Source organism: Typha latifolia, chromosome 13 (genome assembly GCF_019914945.1).
Source record: "Typha latifolia isolate L0001 chromosome 13, TyphaL0001v2, whole genome shotgun sequence".
In the NCBI taxonomy this organism is placed as follows: domain Eukaryota; kingdom Viridiplantae; phylum Streptophyta; class Magnoliopsida; order Poales; family Typhaceae; genus Typha; species Typha latifolia.
Window position 1 is genome coordinate 5,878,826 of NC_133098.1, and position 18,827 is coordinate 5,897,652.

Consider the following 18,827-nt stretch of genomic DNA (forward strand, 5'->3'; position numbering starts at 1 on the left):
TAGATTACATATATGGCCCAGTGGGAGATTATTGAATTAATTTATATTATTTCAATAATTGGGACATAATTAAAATGTGTACGCTATCTTTTAAATAGCCTAAAATTAAGTGATCTAATTAATTATTAATTAATTGGCTTAAGAGTATGAATGTCATGAAATTTATGAGTAGATACCATTGTATAATTTCTTTTTCTATGAGGGGCAAAATTAGAAATAAAGAAACCTATAATCACTAAAAAGTAGTTTTCACTTTAATAGGCAATGGTCCCCATTTTTAGCTTAGTGATTTTTCTTTAGCATATAAGTACGTTTCTGCAAAACAAATCTCCTTCTACTCATGGTTTTAATATGGATTTAAAACGTATTAAATTAGGGATTGGAGTAGAAATATTTTAGGATCTATTGATTAATCCCTAACATTTACCAATCAAAAATAGTAATGAAAAATGGCGCATCGTAGAAAGAAAGACAGATTGTGTCTTTATTAAGTAGGACGAACAATAACGTGTAGATTACGATCACTTAATCTTCCGGCAAAGAGTGATGCCATCGCCGACCGGCAGCTGGCAGATCTCAACACGAGGGTCGGCCGCGAGAGCCTTGTTGACCTCCTGGACGAAGGGCCGGTAAAAGCTTAATGTTTTTGGAAGCGGAGCGTCCGGAGGCAGCGCCACCGACCCAAACCACAGCGTGTTGTCGTACCCGATCACGCCGCCCACCTTCACCAGATCCAGCAGCCTTTCGTGGTAGTTGAGGTAGTTGTCCTTGTCCGCATCAACAAACACGAAGTCGAACGTCCCATGGTTCTCCACCTGCGCTCACTCACATTCAACACACGTCAATCGCCGCAATAAAATTCAAGTTTCCATAAATGAATGGATAGCAGAGAATCTCACATCTTCCAGCAATTTGTCGAGGACGGGCAGCGCAGGACCCTCGCGGAAGTCGATCTTGTGTGATATGCCGGCCTTTTCGATTACAGGAAGCCCTAGCTCGTAGTTCTGCCGGTCAATATCCAAGGCCAGGATCTGTGATCAAAAGTATTTATTTTACATAATTAGTTTTAAATTATAGAGCTTCAATCCATAAGAAGGCCGTAAGATCGATTACGTTGCCGTCGTCAGGGAGGGCAAGGGCGGTGGCAAGAAGGGAGTAACCGGTGAAGACGCCGATCTCCATCGTCTTCTTGGCGCCGATCATCTTCAGCAGCAAGCTCAAGAACTGCCCTTCGTCGGGGGAGACGGCTATGAGACCCCTGTTGTAATTTCCACATTAATTGTAAATATTTTCTTCGTTTCGTCTCCAGCTAATTAGTTTAAACGATCATATCAAATGAGAAGTACCATAGGTGTTTGGAGGTGATCTCGCGGAGCTCCTTCAAGCACTCATGCTCGCGAGGATACACACTCGTCTCCAGTATGTACTAAAATTACATGAGAGAATAATAATAATAAAATTTCAAACTAAAGATATTAGAATCAAGGGAAGTTTAATTCCATCGATATAATTAAGAGAGAGTAGAAAGACAATAGTACTTGATAAAGAGCTTCACTTTGGAGTAAGCTCTTGGGTCCATTATCTTTGTCAGTCGGTGGATCCAATCCCTCTGCCTTGATCTTTGCTTCCATCAGCCTCTGTGCTAAATAAAATTCTCTCTTTAAAAAAGGCTCTCGTTATTGGTAGGATTAGAGAGGGGGAGGCAGGGGATTTATATAATGCAGACAGAGATATCTTTGGGGGAAGGAGAGCTATTTGACCACGTTTGTGGCTACCAGTTAGAACTTTCGTTGAGCATACGTCTGATCAAAGCCATCTAACTAAACTCTAGTTACCTAGTAAGACAAAAGTCGTTCTCCGCACCCTATTTTCCACTGATATTTCGTTGGGGAAGAACTGAGCTGACCGGCGTTGCATAAACGTACAAAGATGACAACGATGATATATTGATGATACATTGACGGAAAAAGAACTGAGCCTAAGCTTTGCGTAGCTACGTGGGGGCAAAACTCTCGATTTAATAAAAGACTGGTATGGTCAGTTTGGTTTCAATCTTTTTACTACTGGAACACGGTTAGGCTAAGAAAATGTAGCAGATAGTTTGAACTAGGTTAAGAAAATATAGTATTTAATTATAAATTAGACTAAGAGTATAAATATAACTTTTGATATGATACCCAAAATACCCTTTGACTTTAATGATATTAGATGAAAATATTATGTTTAAAAAAATTAATTAGTTAAAGTTTAAAAATATTTTAAAAAATAGTATTTTTTTGCAAGAAATAATATTCTATCTGTGAGCTTGGTGGCTTGTACCCTTGTAAGCTTGCAAGTATTGTGTTGTCTAATATGTTTTTCTCTTCCTCCTCTTTATTACGTATGGAGTTTACCTTAAACATTCTTAACCTGTCACTTGCCCCTCATGTGAGATTGACCTCACATAAGATTCACGCGGAGGCCGAGAAGGCTAGTAACATACAATGAACACCCGAACTGATCAAAATAGTAGAAATAAAAGTAGGGCCCACAGGTTGGAATAAGCCTATCAATAATACAAAAGCGTTTGAATCTCTAAATACAATAGTACATGCTGAAAATAAAATATAGTAAGGGAGAAAAACATAGAACCCCTTATAAAATATTACACTATAGGAAAATAAATACATCTAATGTTCTACTAGGCTTTCATTAGGATGAGAGTCAATGTCTATCAATAATACAAAACCCCTTATAACTTACAATGAACACCATAACTAATCAAAATAGCAGAAATAACTACATGTTGCAATAAGTCTATCAATAATACAAAAGCAGTAGAGTCTCTAAATACAATAATACATGCTGAAAGTAAAATATAGTAAGGGAGAAAAACATATAACCCCTTATAAAATATTACACTATAGGAAAATAAATACATCCAATGCTCTACTAGGTGAACTCTTACAAAGCTTAAATTACGACGACAGTGAATGTCCAATTTAAATACTCTAAAAGGTTTGGCTCTCGTCAGTCAACAATCTGATACGATTCGGACTTCACCGACGTCGTCTCGAGCATGGATTCACTTTAGGAGTATTTTTATTTCATGTTTTAGTGTTTAATTTCCATTAAAATAAGTTTTCTGTAAGTCGCGTTCGAACGCGGGTGGAGTGAGTTCGAACGCGGTTTGTGAACGGGGTTGTGAACGTGGAGAAGAGAATGTACTGTGCGTTCGAATGCGGTGCGTTCGAACGCACTGTGAACGCCTTCATCGCGTTCGCAAATACCGACAGGCGCGTTCGAACGCCTGCATTGTGTTCACAAATCCAGAAGAGCTAATTCGGTGCGTTCGAACGCGGTCGGGCGAGTTCGAATGCGGTCGGCGAAAATTGTGTTTTAGGGTTAATGTGAGTTGTTGGTTAGCCTATAAAAGGATGTGTAGGGCAACCAAAATTAGTATTGATTATTGAGATTGAGTTTTGCCTTGCCTCCTTCGTCTTCTTCGCTCCCGTTCTCTCAATCCCCAGCGACGCCGCTTCTAACCTCCCTCGTCCGGCTAATCACCCTAGTCCCTTAGGGGTGGCCCTCTTTTCCCCCTTCATCCAATCTATCCAACACTTGCCCTAATCCTTCCATCAACCACAACCCTTCCACCATCGCTTTTCACTGGTGCCACCACATTAACGCCGGTCCTCCACCATCCACCATTACCTAGGATCTCGTGCCTCCATCCACGAATCCAAAACAGAGCATCCTGACGTTCGGCCACTAAACGAACGATATCTCGAGATCCCCAACTCCGATTCGCCTGTAACTAGATTTGTTGGAAAGCTTTACGAGGCTACAACATATCAAAATCTCACGTCGATCCAATGACAGCATATTTTGGGATCTAATTTCAAAGTTCTGTGCCAGATCGTATCAAGCTGGTATCAGAGCCTTAGCCCCAAAGAGAAGATCGTATCAATCTGGTATCAGAGCTCCATAGCCAGAGGCGTGATCGTATCACAATCCAATCGTCGTCTAAGTCTAACAAACAGTGTGCTTGATTGTCCAGGATCCATAGATTAGGACATCAAGCAGAAAAGTCTTAAACTAGTCCTTGTACTTACCATCAAAGTGATGTTGTTAGATTTTCTATCTAAATTAACAACGTGCGACCAAATGACCAAAATACCCCATTGATTTGTTAGGTAAAATTGATAGAATTTTGATCTAGTTTTTTTTATTTGGGCAACTTCATCTTCTTCCCTAAGTACAGTTTTGAGATTGCAAAGAGACCATTAAAATAGCCATTGGTCGAAAAAAAGCAAACGAAGAAAGTTCGATATCAATGAGAAAGAAATGCTTATATAAAAGAGGAAATGCATTTTTATCCATAAAAAACTAGAAAATGAGGGAAGTGATCCCGCCATTTAGTTTCTAAAATTATTTGGGTGCTCCACATTAATTTAGATAGAAAATTTAACGGTATCAATTTAGTTGTAAGTATAGAGATTGGTTTGAGACTTTTTGAAGTAGAGGGAGGTAAAGTGATTTTGAGTATAAGTATAAAATGATAAAATTTATTTAACCCTAATATAAATTTTCTTGCCTTTTACACTAATTTAGGGAGTTATCGAGTACCATCGAGATATAGAGATCACACTGTTTGTGGTACTACACGTGTGCTAGTGACATGGTATTAGTCTAATTGCCTAGAATCACTAATTTTTTTCTAGTGATAAGAATACTCCACTCTAATTCTAGTCTATTTAAGGGTGTGCGCTAATTCTTGGGAGATTTAAAGCAAAATACTAAGCTATTACCAATTGTCAGTATTTAAAAGATAATTATACAGAAAACCAAGAGCAGAACAGCTAGTGATAGCTAATTATAAAGAAAACCAAGAGCAGAATAACTAGTGATAGGCTCGGGCTAGGCCCAACTCATAACCCACTCTTGGGCCCGAGCGATACTTAGCTTATAGTCCCCTCTTAGGCTTGAGCCAAGCTAGCCCAACCTGCAAGGGCATGGGCTCAAGCTGGCCTAACCCAACCACTAAGGCTTGGGGCAGCCCATCATGAAGGAGGGGTTCAGCCCCCCTTTCCCTCTACTTACATGCACTCAAACACATGGACCAAAATAGGGAGAAAGATGCTAGCGAGTCCCTATTCTTGGACAACCAAAAAGAGTGAGAGAAGATGGAAGGGGTTGTCATGGAGGAGTCTTGAGGCACAACCACTTCTACTAAGTACTGAATGATAACCAACAAAAGGGGGAAGATGAAGGATAGAACCACAATGGCTTAAACGTCGGGGAAGGATAGGGCAACATGACAAGGTGGTAGGCAAGTGAGAAAGCAGTCAAGGAAGGGGATATGGTGGTCATCAAAGTCTATGGAGGGTTGATGATTAGAGGACATGTAGTCCAAATTAGCGCTAAGCCTGTCGACACGCTAAGGCTCATCAAAGCTTTCCCGATGGTCAAGATAGTGTTTGAACTATGGCACATCACCATGGCTAACTCCTTGACTTCGAAGGTCGCCAACTATCAACTATTAGTCGGCCAATTTCTCCACCTGACCTAGTGCAATGAGCAGCCGCAAACGAGAAGACAAGGTCTATACAACCCAAATTATTGAGTGAGGAGGAAGAGGACTCATTGAAGAACTCATCGACATGGTTGGCAGCGAGCTTTGTTCAATGACAATACACAAAATTGAGGACAGAGAGGCTCGATGGGGTGGGGGAGGGAGGGGAGTGAGTTAGAGAGATGTTGTAATAACCCAGATAAAAAATAAATAAAAATAAAATAAAATAATAATATTAATAACAATAATAATAATATATAAATTAAATTAAAAAAAGGAGACAAAAAGAAAGAAAAAAAAAATTGTGTTGCATGGCACAACCTCGTGCCATGTAGACTGTGGGCCGCTGCACCTGCCGCCTTCCCCTCCTTCACCACCTCTCTCTCTCTCTCTCTTTCGGTCTCTCGCTCACTTATTCTCTCTCTCTCTCTCTTTCTCTCTCTCTCTCTCTCTCTCTCTCTCTCTCTCTCTCTCTCTCTCTCTCTCTCTTTCTCTCCTTCTCTTACTGACGTCGGGCTACCGCCGCCGAACCCCCCTCACCGTCTCTCTCTCTAAGACTCTCATTCTCTCTCTCTCACTCACTCTCTCTCCCAATCACCTCTCTCTCTGATACGATCTCCCCTTTTGCCGAAGGCTCGATCTATCCCGATTTTTAGAGCTGGACAAGTTTTGACACAGAAATTTGGAAATAGATCCCGAAATATGCCATAGTCGGATCGACGTGAAATTTTTATATGTTGTAGCCCCGGAAAAGAGCTTTACAAAAAATTAAGTTTTATGCGAATTGGATGTCAGGATCTTGAGATATAGTCTGATTAGTAGACGAACATCGGGTAGTCTATCTTAGGATCCGTGGATGGAGGCACGAGATCCTAGATGATGGTGGATGGTGGTGGACCGGCGTTAATGGGGTGGCACCGGTGAGTAAGTGGTGGTGGAAGGATTAGGGCAAGTGATGGATAGATTGGAAGAAGGGGGAGGAGAGGGTCGCCCGTAAGGGACTAGGGTGATTGGCCGGTCGAGGGAGGTTAGAAGTGGTATTGCCGGGAAATGAGAGAACGGGAGAGAAGAATATGAAGGAGATAAAGGAAAAACTCAATTCATTCAATAATGATTCCATGGTTGCCATCCATACCTTTAGAGGCTAACCAAACAATTCAAAAATGGTAATTATTAACCCTAAACAGTACATTTTCGCCGATCGCGTTCGAACGCACATTTCGCACTCTTTGGATGTGCGAACTTGATGTAGGCATTCACAAGCGCGTTCAAATGCACTCCACCCGCGTTCGAACGCGACATATAGAAAACTTATTTTTTTTAAGAATTAAATACTAAAATAAGAAACAAAGACACCCCTAAAGTGTACCCATGCTCAAGGCGACATCGATGAAGTCTGAATCGTATCAATCCACCATGCTTCCGCAATCTTGTACTCAAGGTTTGAAATTGGGGAAGCGATCCATGATATCTGACTCTAGCTCCTAGGTACACTCGTCAGTGGGCTTGCCTCGCCACTCGATCAGCACTTCGGTCTCCAATCTAGATCCATGGTGTCTTCTCCTATGGCCTAAGACTCGAACCAGTTCAATTGGGCCATCTTCCTCAATTGGTTCGGGCAAGGCCGAACCCACCACATGGTTAGGCCTAATTTGGGCCTTCAATGCCGATACATGGAAAATTAGATGGATCCTAGTCCCCTCAAGTAGGTCCAACCGGTAAGCTACTGGACCGATTCATTGTAGCACTCGGTACGGACCATAGTACTTGTGACCCAACTTCTGGTTCAAAATTGGCCTCAATGTGGATTGCCGGTATGGTTGAGCTCGAACGAACACCAATTGATCCACCTCAAACTCTCGCTCACACCGGCCTTTGTCATGAGTCTGCTTCATGCAGTTTTGGGCTGTTGCTAGCTGAATCTTGAGCTGTCTCAAGGTTTCATCTCGATCAGCAAGTTCCAAGTTGAGCTCGGTCCTATCTGCTACCGCGAGTTTATTGTAGGTACGCAAGATAGGGGGAGTGCGCCCATAAACCGCTTCAAATGGGGTCATGCAGATGCTAGAGTGATGAGCGGTTCAGCCCATGGAAGGAATTTGACCCAATCCTTTGGTTGGTCCGCCACAAAGCATCACAAGTATTGCTCCAGTCCGCGATTCACCACCTCAGTTTGGCTATCCGTCTCGGGGTGATAAGCTGAACTAAGGTTGATTCGAGTCCCTTGCAATCTGAAGAACTCGGATCAAAACTCGCTGATGAAGATGCGATCCCGATCTGACACAATCGTCCTAGGCATCCCATGCAAGTGCACCACTTCCTGAACAAAAATTTCAGCAACCTTTTTTGCTGAAAACGGGTGCGACAATGCTATGAAATGAGCATATTTGCTTAGCCTATCCACCACAATGAACAGCACCGATTGTCCTCGAACCTCCGACAGCCTCTCGATGAAGTCCATGGAGATGTCCTCCCAAATATGCTCCGGTATAGGTAGTGGATGCAATAGCCCGTTAGGTTTGAGCATCTCTGATTTGACTCGTTGGCAGATTTGGCATTCACGCACATATTTCTTCACGTCCAACTTCATCATTTTCCATGTACAGTTTTGGGCCAACTGCTTATAGGTACGTAAGACCATTTCATGGCCTGCTATAGGAGTCTCATGGAAGTGTGCCATCAATAGTCTTCGCGGGTACCTTTGTCCGCTTGTATCTCTTCATCCGCGGGTACCTTGATCCGCCCATGCTCGAGTACCAACCTGTCGCGCTCCTCGTGCTCGGGGTGGCATGATGGGTTCTCTCTCAGCTCCTCCATGAGTCGGACCAGATCACTATCCCCTGCGCTGGCTCTCCGTAGATTTGAGAAAAAAGGAAAATTGGGTGTTGAGAAAGAAACGAGCTCACTTGCATCCAGCAGTTGATTTTCATCCAGCATCACTCTCTGGTCATTCCTCCAAAATATCAATGAGAGGTTTGTAAAGTCAAATGTCACGGGCCCCAAGCTTCGAAGCCATTGAGTCCCCAAAATAATGTAATCACCTCGCAAGGCCAACGGATAAAGATCCAATGTGAAACATTGGCCTTGTACCTTCAACTCCACACCTCCACAAATGAAATATGCCCGCAATGTGGTGCCGTCTCCAATCATCACATCAAACCCTTCCATGGGTTCCGACTCAAGCCTAATCTTCCTAAGAAGCCTCTTGTCATGAAGTTGTGGGTGGATCCAGTGTCGATCAAGATTCTCACAATGGTTGTCTTGATTACACCGTTCACCCAAAAAGTCTTTGGTGCGGCTATCTCGGAATAGGCATGGAGGGAGATCTCGGCCATCATGTCCTCCACAGGTTTCTCCTCAGCTACTCCTCCTTGCTATCCAGCCACACCCTCATCTTCATCTGCAATCTCATCCTCAGCCTCCTCCAATCTATCGATTAGCATCACCAATCCCATCGATTTAGCGCAGCGATGCCCGGGTACAAATTTCTCATCACAACGAAAGCATAGGCCTTTAGCCCTTCGTTCCTCCACTTGAGCAAGTGTGAGTGCTCGTCTAGGACCTCTAGGCGTGTACTTCACATCTTGGGATGGCTTCAGGGGCACTCGAGGAGGCACCATTGCAGCAACGGTTCTTGGTATGTCAGTAACATTTCTTGCCGCTTTGGTTGGTTGAGCTGGATTACGGCTTCCTTGGCTTGTCCAGCTCTATTTGAGGTGTAACTTCATGGCTCGATGTTTGTCTTTCGTGAGCACCGCATCTTCGAAGGCCTCATTTAAGGTTCTAGGCCTTAAAGTCCTCACGTCAACTTGTATGTCTCCCCGTAACTCGAAGATGAAGGTGCTGCGAAGTTGCTGATCCATCCATGGGGATTGGCATCGGCTACTTATCATCTCAAATTCTTCTTGGTATGCCCCAACCGTGGTCTTTTGCACCATCTTTGAGAGGAGAGCATCAAAGTCTTCATACCCCGATGCTCCAAATCACCATGTGATATTGGCGCAAAAGTCAGCCTAAGTTTTGATAGCCTCATTAGCATTGGTTGCTCAAAACCAATGAAGCGCCGCATCTTCAAGGTGGAAGCTCGCAAGCATCACATAATATTCTTCCGCCGCACCCTGGTATGCGAAGAATTGCTTCGCCCTATACAACCAATCGACCGGATTGCCACCTTTGAACTTGGGGAATTCGAGACGCACGATTTGACCACGGATGCCGTTGTCTCAATCCGGATAATGTCCAAGTCCTTGTCTAACTAGAGGAGGATGCACCATGAATGGTTGATGATCTCTCCTTCAATTTTAATTAACTCACCGCGGTTCTGGTTCATATTGCCCCGCCCATGGATCTAGATCTCCAAGGTAATCTGCATAGTGGTTCGCTCGTCGGATGAGTTCACCTGCAACTGGGACTGGTGGAACCATCCTTGCTTGTCTCTTCCCATAGGGTGGTGACAGCAGCGGCTCTTGTGGTTGCAAATTCTGAACCGGTGGCGATGGGTTCGTGAGAGTGGACTCGCGTTGTGGGGTCGATGGTGTATTCCCGTTTGCCAAGGCTTCCCTTCTCGCCCGTAATTCCCGCATCATCTCCATCATCATCTGGTTGTTGATGGTCATTTGTTCGGAAAGAGACCCCAACGCGGCTTGAACACTAGGCTATTTCGTATTCCGATTTAGTCCGGTAGTTCCGCAGGTGGAAGTCCCCGCAACCGTTTCCCCTTCCTCTATTAGGAGAATCTCTTCTTCCTCATCTCGCCGTGCAGCCATGGCTCTGGTTGTTGTTATAGGAAGCGCGTGTTCGAGGAACGGTGGCTTTGATACCAGGTTGATATGATCTCCCCTTTTGGCCAAGGCTCGATCTATCCTAAATTTCAGATCTGGACAAGATCTGACATAGAACTTTGGAAATAGATCTCAAAATATACCGCCATTGGATCAATGTGATATTTTGATATGTTATAGCCCCGGAAAAGCGCTTTCCAACAAATCAAGTTTCAGGTGAATCGGATGTCGGGATCTCAAGATATCGTCTAGTTGATAAACATCGGGTAGTCTATCTTAGGATCCGTGGATGGAGGCACGAGATCCTAGATGATGGTGGATGGTGGTGGACTGGCGTTAATGGGGTGGCACCCGTAAGCAAGTGGTGGTAGAAGGGTTATGGGTGATGGAAGGATTAGGGCAAGTGATGGATAGATTGAAAGAAGGGGAAGGAGAGGGCTACCTCTAAGAGACTAGGGTGATTGGCTGGTCGAGGGAGGTTAGAAGTGGCTTCGTCGGGGAACGAGAGAACGGGAGAGAAGAAGATGAAGGAGACAAGGCAAAAACTCAATTTATTCAATAATAATTCCATGGTTGCCATCCACACCTTTAGAGGCTAACCAAACAATTCAAAAATGACAATTATTAACCCTAAATAGTACATTTCCGCTGAATTGCATTCGAACGCACATATTTCGCACTTCTCTGGATGTGCGAACATAATGCAGACGTTCGTAGGCACGTTCGAACACACATTTCACACTCTCTGGATGTGCGAACCTGATGCAGGCGTTCACAAGCGTGTTCGAACGCACTCCACCCGCGTTCGAACGCGACATATAGAAATTTTTTTTTAAGAATTAAACACTAAAATAAGAAACAAAGACACCCATAAATTGTACCCATGCTCGAGATGACATCGGTGAAGTTCGAATCGTATCACTCTCTCTCTCTCTCTCAGTCTTACTCACTCTCCCACTCTCCCTCCCTCTCTCTCTCTCTCTCTCTCTCTCTTGCCGACGCTGGCCTGCCGCCCCCGTCACTGTCGTCGCCGCTGCAACCCCCCTCACTGTTTCTCTCTATAGCTCTCTCTCTCTCTCTTACCCTCATCTCTCTCCTAATCACCTCTCTCTCTCAAGCTCTCCCTTTCACTCTCAAGCTCTCCCTTTCTCTCCTTCTCTTATCGACGCCGGCCTGCCGCTGTTGCCGTCGCCGTCATCGCCGTTGCCACCACCGCCGCTACCGCTAAAGTGAGCCTCCCTCCCTTCCCTTCTCTTCTTCTTCTTTTTCTTTTCCTTTACTTCTTCTTCCTCCCGTAGTTTTACCTCTTCTCTAGCAATACCTTTTAAAATTTTCAAGAATATATATATATATATATATATATATATAGTAACATGGTTGTTAGATAAGTGTAAATTATTGTAATTTCGGTTAATTATAATTATAGATATTTGTACATAAATATACTTTTAACTTCATATATTTTTATTATTATTATTATTATATATATATATACAACTTATTATACATTATTCTACATGTAATAAAATAGTAGGCTTACTTAATGTTTATATTGCATGATTAAGTAAAGATTATTTTATATGCAACTCTTAATTTGTTTAGTAAGGGTAGTAGTGACAAAATAATTAAATTATAATTATATAATATTTTATAATATAGGTGCTTGTATTTTAAATTATATTATTGTGCATGTAACTCTTTTACATTTTTTTAATCAAAAGATATTGACTATTATATACTTAATATATAATTAGCTAACTATGGTTTTATAAATAATTCTACACTTAGAATAATAACATATTAATATTATTACAATTAAATATATGATATAGATCAAATCATTTAATAAAAATAAAAGAAGAAATTCTAAAATTAATAAATCATCATATGTTACACAAACGAATTTCAATTGGATAAATAACTAACTTTATATTACTTAAAAAATTTTAGATCCCAACTTCCTTATTTGAGACCTCGTAGACCTTGCTAGTGATTTGTGACGATTAATCGATGGACGGAAGGGATACGTGTATTGGGTCTTCTGATTAGACTGTGAGTAATCTTATCCCCTAGACGCCCTTCTCAAATTAGGATATATTATATATTATGTACATGCATATTTTGGCCTCCAGCATGATTATATGACTTTATCTAGAGATGATTTCAATCAAGCATATTTTATCATGCATTTGATTAGGTTGATATGGGATCTGAGTACATTGGTGATATATAGAGATGATGAGAGATGATTATACTGTTATGATTTTATATCGAGATGATCTCTAGCATGAGTATATATGTAATAGATTAGCATGGGTTTGCATGTGTTGACTACATGGTTGGAGACTACATTGCATCATTTTTCTCTTGATTCCTGTTCTACTTAAATTCCTATTATGCATTGACTTGTTATCGCACTGGATATATGCATATGATTTATCATTTAACAGGAAAGCATGAAATGTGATTGATAGGATAGTTGATAGAAAGCGTGAGGATACCCGAATGGGCATGAGGGTTAGGACGCGCTTGGTGGATGATTGATCGCTCGACATAGTCGCAATCCTGTTGGCCTTACGTCTGAGATCATTAGTTTGTGTGCGCAGTAGACATTCGGATACATGTCGTTCGCTAGGGCATATGTGGCGAGTTATCCCCACGAGATTTCTATTAGCTAGAAAGGTGCCCAGTCTGGATGGATGTTCTTACCCTTAGCAGATGGTTGGGTATGGTTATATTTGAGATACTCCTTGCGGATGGCAGAGTATGCTCTGAGCCTTCGGGCATGATATTGAGACTAGGTACCGGGTGTTGACTGTGCCTAGTGGTCTAGTATGATGATGACATATAGAGATGACATTGATGACTGAGATGTTGAGAAATGCATATGATTTTATTATCATTTGATTATTTGATTATCGAGTAGTCAATATACATCATATATGGTTGCATTTGATATCATAGCATGGTCATGGTCGGCATGCATCATGTGTCATATCTGAGAGAGATAGAGTTATCATTCATGACATGATGTTTTTTCTGATTCATATTATCTAGTACAAGATTTACTCTCTATTTGGCATCACTAATTCGGGGTAAGGTCTATTCACTGAGCATTTTGCTCACGACTCTCTTTATTTCTTTCTAACCTTCTCAGATATATGGTATGTGATAGCGACTTGAGATATTTCGATGAGATATTTTAGATTGATGAGGTAAGCTATAGGTGCAAGACAGTATAGATGATAGTTTGTATAGAAATTGAGTTGTAGCGTTGTTTGTTATATTTGTACTTTATTGTATCAGACGATAATTTGTATAGTACATGTCAGATTATACTGTACTCATATATTAGTTGTTTAGTTGTATCTTGATGGTTTGTCGTGGCCTATGTGGATCCTGCCAGATTATATAGTGGTCTAGTGTATATTATTATGGACTTGGATATTCATATGTTAATAGGTTTATTTGATTGTTAGTATTATTTATTTGGTGTTGGATTATGTGAGCATGGATATGTTAGCAAGTATTATTTAATGATGTTATGATTATATGTGCATAGTAGTGTATCCGTGCGTGACGGGCCCCGCCTGACTTGTCGCGTGCGTCGTCCGGGTTGTATGGGCGTTGGGCATGCACATGCCCGTGCTGGGCAGGGGGGCATTACAAATGTAGAGAGCATGAGAGGAGATGTGGTGGTAACAAAGAAGAGGTATGCCATACGAGGCCGACCACCCTCCATGCAAGTTAGCTCCCTAGGATTTAAAACTCAACCCACCTTAAATAAATTTTGACCCAAAATTTAAGATACTCACTAGCCACATCAAACAAGAAAGGGTAAATATTCATCACCTCCTACTTAGAACTCTCACGAAGCCTCCTTATTGCATGATTCTTGCAAAGCACGTTGCCTAAGGGTATGGTTCCGACCCTCAAAATATTCACTCCTCTATCAAGAATCTGCATTGACTATTCTAGATATCTCAGGTCCTTTGAAGGTGGACAGTTCATACCGAAGCACATGGGAAGGGCCATGCACATATTTTCTCAATATGTACATCATGGACTTGCATTAGGTTGATGGTAAGGCAATTTGGTACGCCACCAGTCTGATGCACTCAAGAATCTTATACAGCCCCACATAGCAATGGCTCAGCTTTCTTTTCTTCCCAAAATGGAAGACTCCTTCGGGTGACATCTCGAGAAAGACTATATCCAAATAGAAGACTCCCTACCATGGCTGATTTATTTATAGATCTGTCATGCTCATCAAATTTAATGTCTTCTCTTTCTTGTAGTAATAAGTGTTTCACCAAAATTATAGGGGCGTGTTTGGTTATTACCTTACTCCTATTTCTATTGGGCATTTTGCTTGTATCTTTGAGTTATTAGAATTTGGAGTTTCTCTCACTGTCTCCTTTTTTATATTGCCTTATAACTCATCGATAATGTTAATGCATTGCTGCTTACAAGCATTCCCCTTAATTTTTTTTTGAAAAAATAAAAAATTTGAAGGATCAAGAGAAATCTCAAATTTTCTGTCACAAGTCTACAAGACTGTAGAGACTGATAAAAAAAATTAAAATGCTAATTTGACAGAGAAATGTACTTTCCATTTATGGAAAGTTTCAACACTCCTAAAACCCTAATCATTGGTATTGAACACATTGGAACAAACATAATTGATTTCTGAGTTCTATAATGAAAGATATAAGCAAAATAATTCTTGGGTCAACTAGGCAACATAAGATGAGAGGTGAATTGGGTTTTCAAACAATATAAGAAGATAAAAAACAAGTACTCAGGTATATATGTAAATTGTAATAAAAATGAGAAATACAAATCTTTATGCAAATTTAAGAAATGCAAATATATGACTTTATGTTTACATCTATACTTATGCTATAAAAAGTAAAATGAAATAAGCAAATAAAAGAGAGAGAATATGACACCAAAATTTATAGTGGTTCGACCAATGTTTATGTCCACTTCTCAAGATTTTTTCCCTAAAAAGTTACTATGCACTAAAAGTCAAACACCACTAACTTACTAATGTGCTAGCAACCTTTATGTAAGAGATTTATCCCTCAAAATCTTTTCTCTCAAAATAATATTTGCTTAGAGTCAAAAAGTCAATTAACTTCTTTCAATAGATCTACCTGATTCTCACCCACAAACCACGAATCCACCAAACCACGAATATATTTCCACCTTCTTCACAAAACAAATTAAAAACACAAACACACCCAAGATGTGTAATAACTCCTAAAAAGTTCGATTTATAAATAAACCTCACCAAGAAAAAAAAAGAAGAGAGAGAAATCTTGTCAAGTGGGAACTTCTCTGCTTCTCTAATATGAGTTGAACTAGACTGCTCTATTTTATATAATTTGATTTGTCTTTCAACCTCTTTCTTCAACATGAGGTATGGACCTCCATTTATAGGCTTGAGAAGGCTCTTTCCCATATGTAATAATTTGAAATAATGAAAACCATTTTGCTAAGCATTTAATGCGTCTTAGTTGGATTTTTTTTCTCTCCTTTTGCAGCACCTTATTGTGAGCTAAAATGGTCAAATTGAACTTTGTGGCCAAAGATAAGATGAAGGTCTTTGAGTTTAAACAACCTAATAAGAATCACATTAAAACGATATTTGTCCGAAAAGTTATGGCTAAAAGAATAAATCATGTCTAGAAAAATGTCAACTTGAAAAACACCTATGAATAGTCAATTTGTAGGCTCTACTGTGCATAGGTAAGGTTCGAATTTAAAAAAAATTATTTATAAAAGTTAAAGAAGATCAAGTATGCTTTTTATATATACAATATCATATTTATCATATTACTATGAAGAAAGTTATAAATAAAAAATAGAATAGGTGCCAAGAATCTATTTGCGAGAAACATTATTTTGTAATCTTAAAATTATAACGTAAGTTTAGAAACTAACACCTGAAAATGGGTCTTATTTTCAAATTAAAAAGAATTATATTGATATATTATAATAATTAAAAGTTATGCTCAAAATAGTAACACATAGTTAGAATTAATTTAGCTTTTATATTAAAGAGAAAAAACTTCTCAATTGCTAATTAATATTTTTACTTATTTGGTATCATTAAGACAATGTAGCTAATTCATTTGTTTATTATCATCAAATCAAATTGTAAACCATTAAAACTATACAGCTAATAATCTCCCCCTTTTTTATGATGGCAAATAAAAAATGTAAAATTATGTTTTATTTTTAAATATTAATAAAAAGAAATAACAAGTTATGATACCAAAGAAAATCAAATAATTGGCAAACATTTAAGCATAACAAAGAGAACATAAATTCAAATTCATCAAGATATATTGAGATATTATAAGATTCAAATTTATGCACAATATCTCCCCCTATCTATATGCAAAAAATCAACAGATAACATATACTCATAAGTAAAATGTTTTCAAAATTATTTTTTAAAATGATTAGACATATCAAGTTCTCTTTTGATAGAGCAAAATCTATAGTCACTGAGAGATTTAAAAGTATTCGCTAATTGATAATTGATGCTAACAAATTTAAATTTAATACCACATTTTTTTTTTTGAGAACAACCGTAGTCAACTTCATTCACTTTGCCAACCATACATTAGCTACTAACAAAAGTAGCTTCAACAAGGCTTTGCTTAGAAGTAATAGCAAGGCCTGCTAGCTCATGTGCAATAAGGTATATGAGCTAGCAGGCCTTACTTCTCATCTATCGACTTATCATTTTCATCTTTGTGTAGCTTCGTTGATGCTCATTAGAGTTCTAAATGGTTTTGCATTTTCTATTGTATTTTCTATCCCAAACCTTTTAAGTAAATCTTTTGAACATTTAGATTGGTTAATGAAAATGACATTCTGTAATTGCTTGATATGGAGTCTAAGAAAATAATTTTGCTCTCCCATGCCATCATATTCATCTCATATTCACCTTGCATAAACTAAACAAACTCTTAGCTCAAGTTTTCATTAGTAGCACCAAATATAAAATCATCGACATAAATTTTAATAACAAGCATGTTATGATCTTTAATTTTATAAAGAAAGTAGTATCTAGTTTTTCTCTTGTGCAATCATTATCAATAAGAAATTTGATTAATATTTCATACCATGCTCTAGGTGCTTGTTTTAAACAATACAAAGCTTTTGTAAGTCTAAAAACATGATTTTAAGAACCACGTTGTTTTATATAAATTTCCTCTGAAATATAACAATTTAAAAAAACACCTTTAACATCCATTTGATATAATTTAAAATCCTTAAAACATGCAAATGCAAAAAACATTATAATTGCTTCTAAGTCTAGCTAGTGGCGCAAACATTTTATCAAAATCAATGCCTTTTTCTTGATTGAAATCCTGGGCTATTAATCTAGCTTATTTCTACTTACCATACTAGATTCATCTACTTTATTTTGAAAATTTACCAATTACGGAAATAGTCATTTGGTCTAAGTACTAAGGTCCAAACTTGATTTCTCTCAAATTGATTAGGCTCTTACATAGCTAAAATCTAATTGTTATCAATTTCAGCTTCTTTAAAATATTTTGGCCCTATTTGAGAGATAAAATATTACTAAAAATATTGCGAGATAATGAGCGAGTTTTTGTACCTTTCGATGGAATGCCAATGATTAAACTATAAGCAAACCGTCATTCTTTTGGTAAGATTTGAGCATCATCTTTAGTGCCTTTATCTCTTTGATTAACATTTGAGCATCATCTTTAGTGCCTTTATCTCTTTGATTAACATTTGAGCATTCTTTTTGTAGATTATCATTTGTTGCTACTTTTTCTCTGAAAAATTCCTAGACACAAGTATGTATCTAAATACTAGGCAATGATATTACTCGTTCGCTTAAGTAAAATTTCGAAGAAATATTAAAAATGAAAGCAGAGATGAACGCCAAAATTTTAACGTGGAAAAACCCAAATGGGAAAAAAACCACGGATCCAAACTCGGATCAAAACTTGTTAGTTGATCTTTCGTCTAGATAGCCCTTAAGACAAAAGATTAAGTTTTGTAGATGAGTAGAACCTTGTTAGTTGAAGAACCGATGTAGCCTCAAGAAGTCTCCTTCAATAATGCTTCTTCAACCACCCTAGAGATAGGGCGTCACAATCCTTATATATGATCTCCAAGATAGAGTCAAATCCAAGTCTTATCCGAACTCACGAGAATCCAAGATTTTCAAACTTCGTTGGTGTGTTCGAACGCAGCCCGGGTGCGTTCGAACGACCTGACTTGATCTCAGGTGCGTTTGAACGGGCCCGAGTGCGTTCGAACGTGACAGCTTGAATTCTTCAGGTTGTGTTCGAACGCATTTGTGAACGCATCTCTCGGTTTGTGTGAACGCATGTACCCGTGTTCGAATGCGTTTGTAAACGCAGCTCTCGATCTGTGTGAACGCAGTACCCGCGTTCGAACGCGTTTGTGAACGCAGCTCTCGGTTTGTGTGAACG

General features: G+C 39.4%; 1 protein-coding gene across 1 annotated transcript; it reads right to left on the reverse strand.

Moving 5' to 3' along the window:
- Positions 1 to 460: 460 nt before the first annotated feature.
- Positions 461 to 1,721, reverse strand: LOC140799504 (caffeoyl-CoA O-methyltransferase 5-like). Its single transcript, XM_073153822.1, has 5 exons — positions 1,539 to 1,721; positions 1,347 to 1,426; positions 1,114 to 1,258; positions 900 to 1,031; positions 461 to 815 (listed from the first exon to the last, which is right to left on the reverse strand). The coding sequence occupies exons 1-5, from the start codon at positions 1,629 to 1,631 to the stop codon at positions 522 to 524; spliced, it is 744 nt and encodes a 247-aa protein (XP_073009923.1). The 5' UTR covers positions 1,632 to 1,721; the 3' UTR covers positions 461 to 521.
- Positions 1,722 to 18,827: the final 17,106 nt, after the last annotated feature.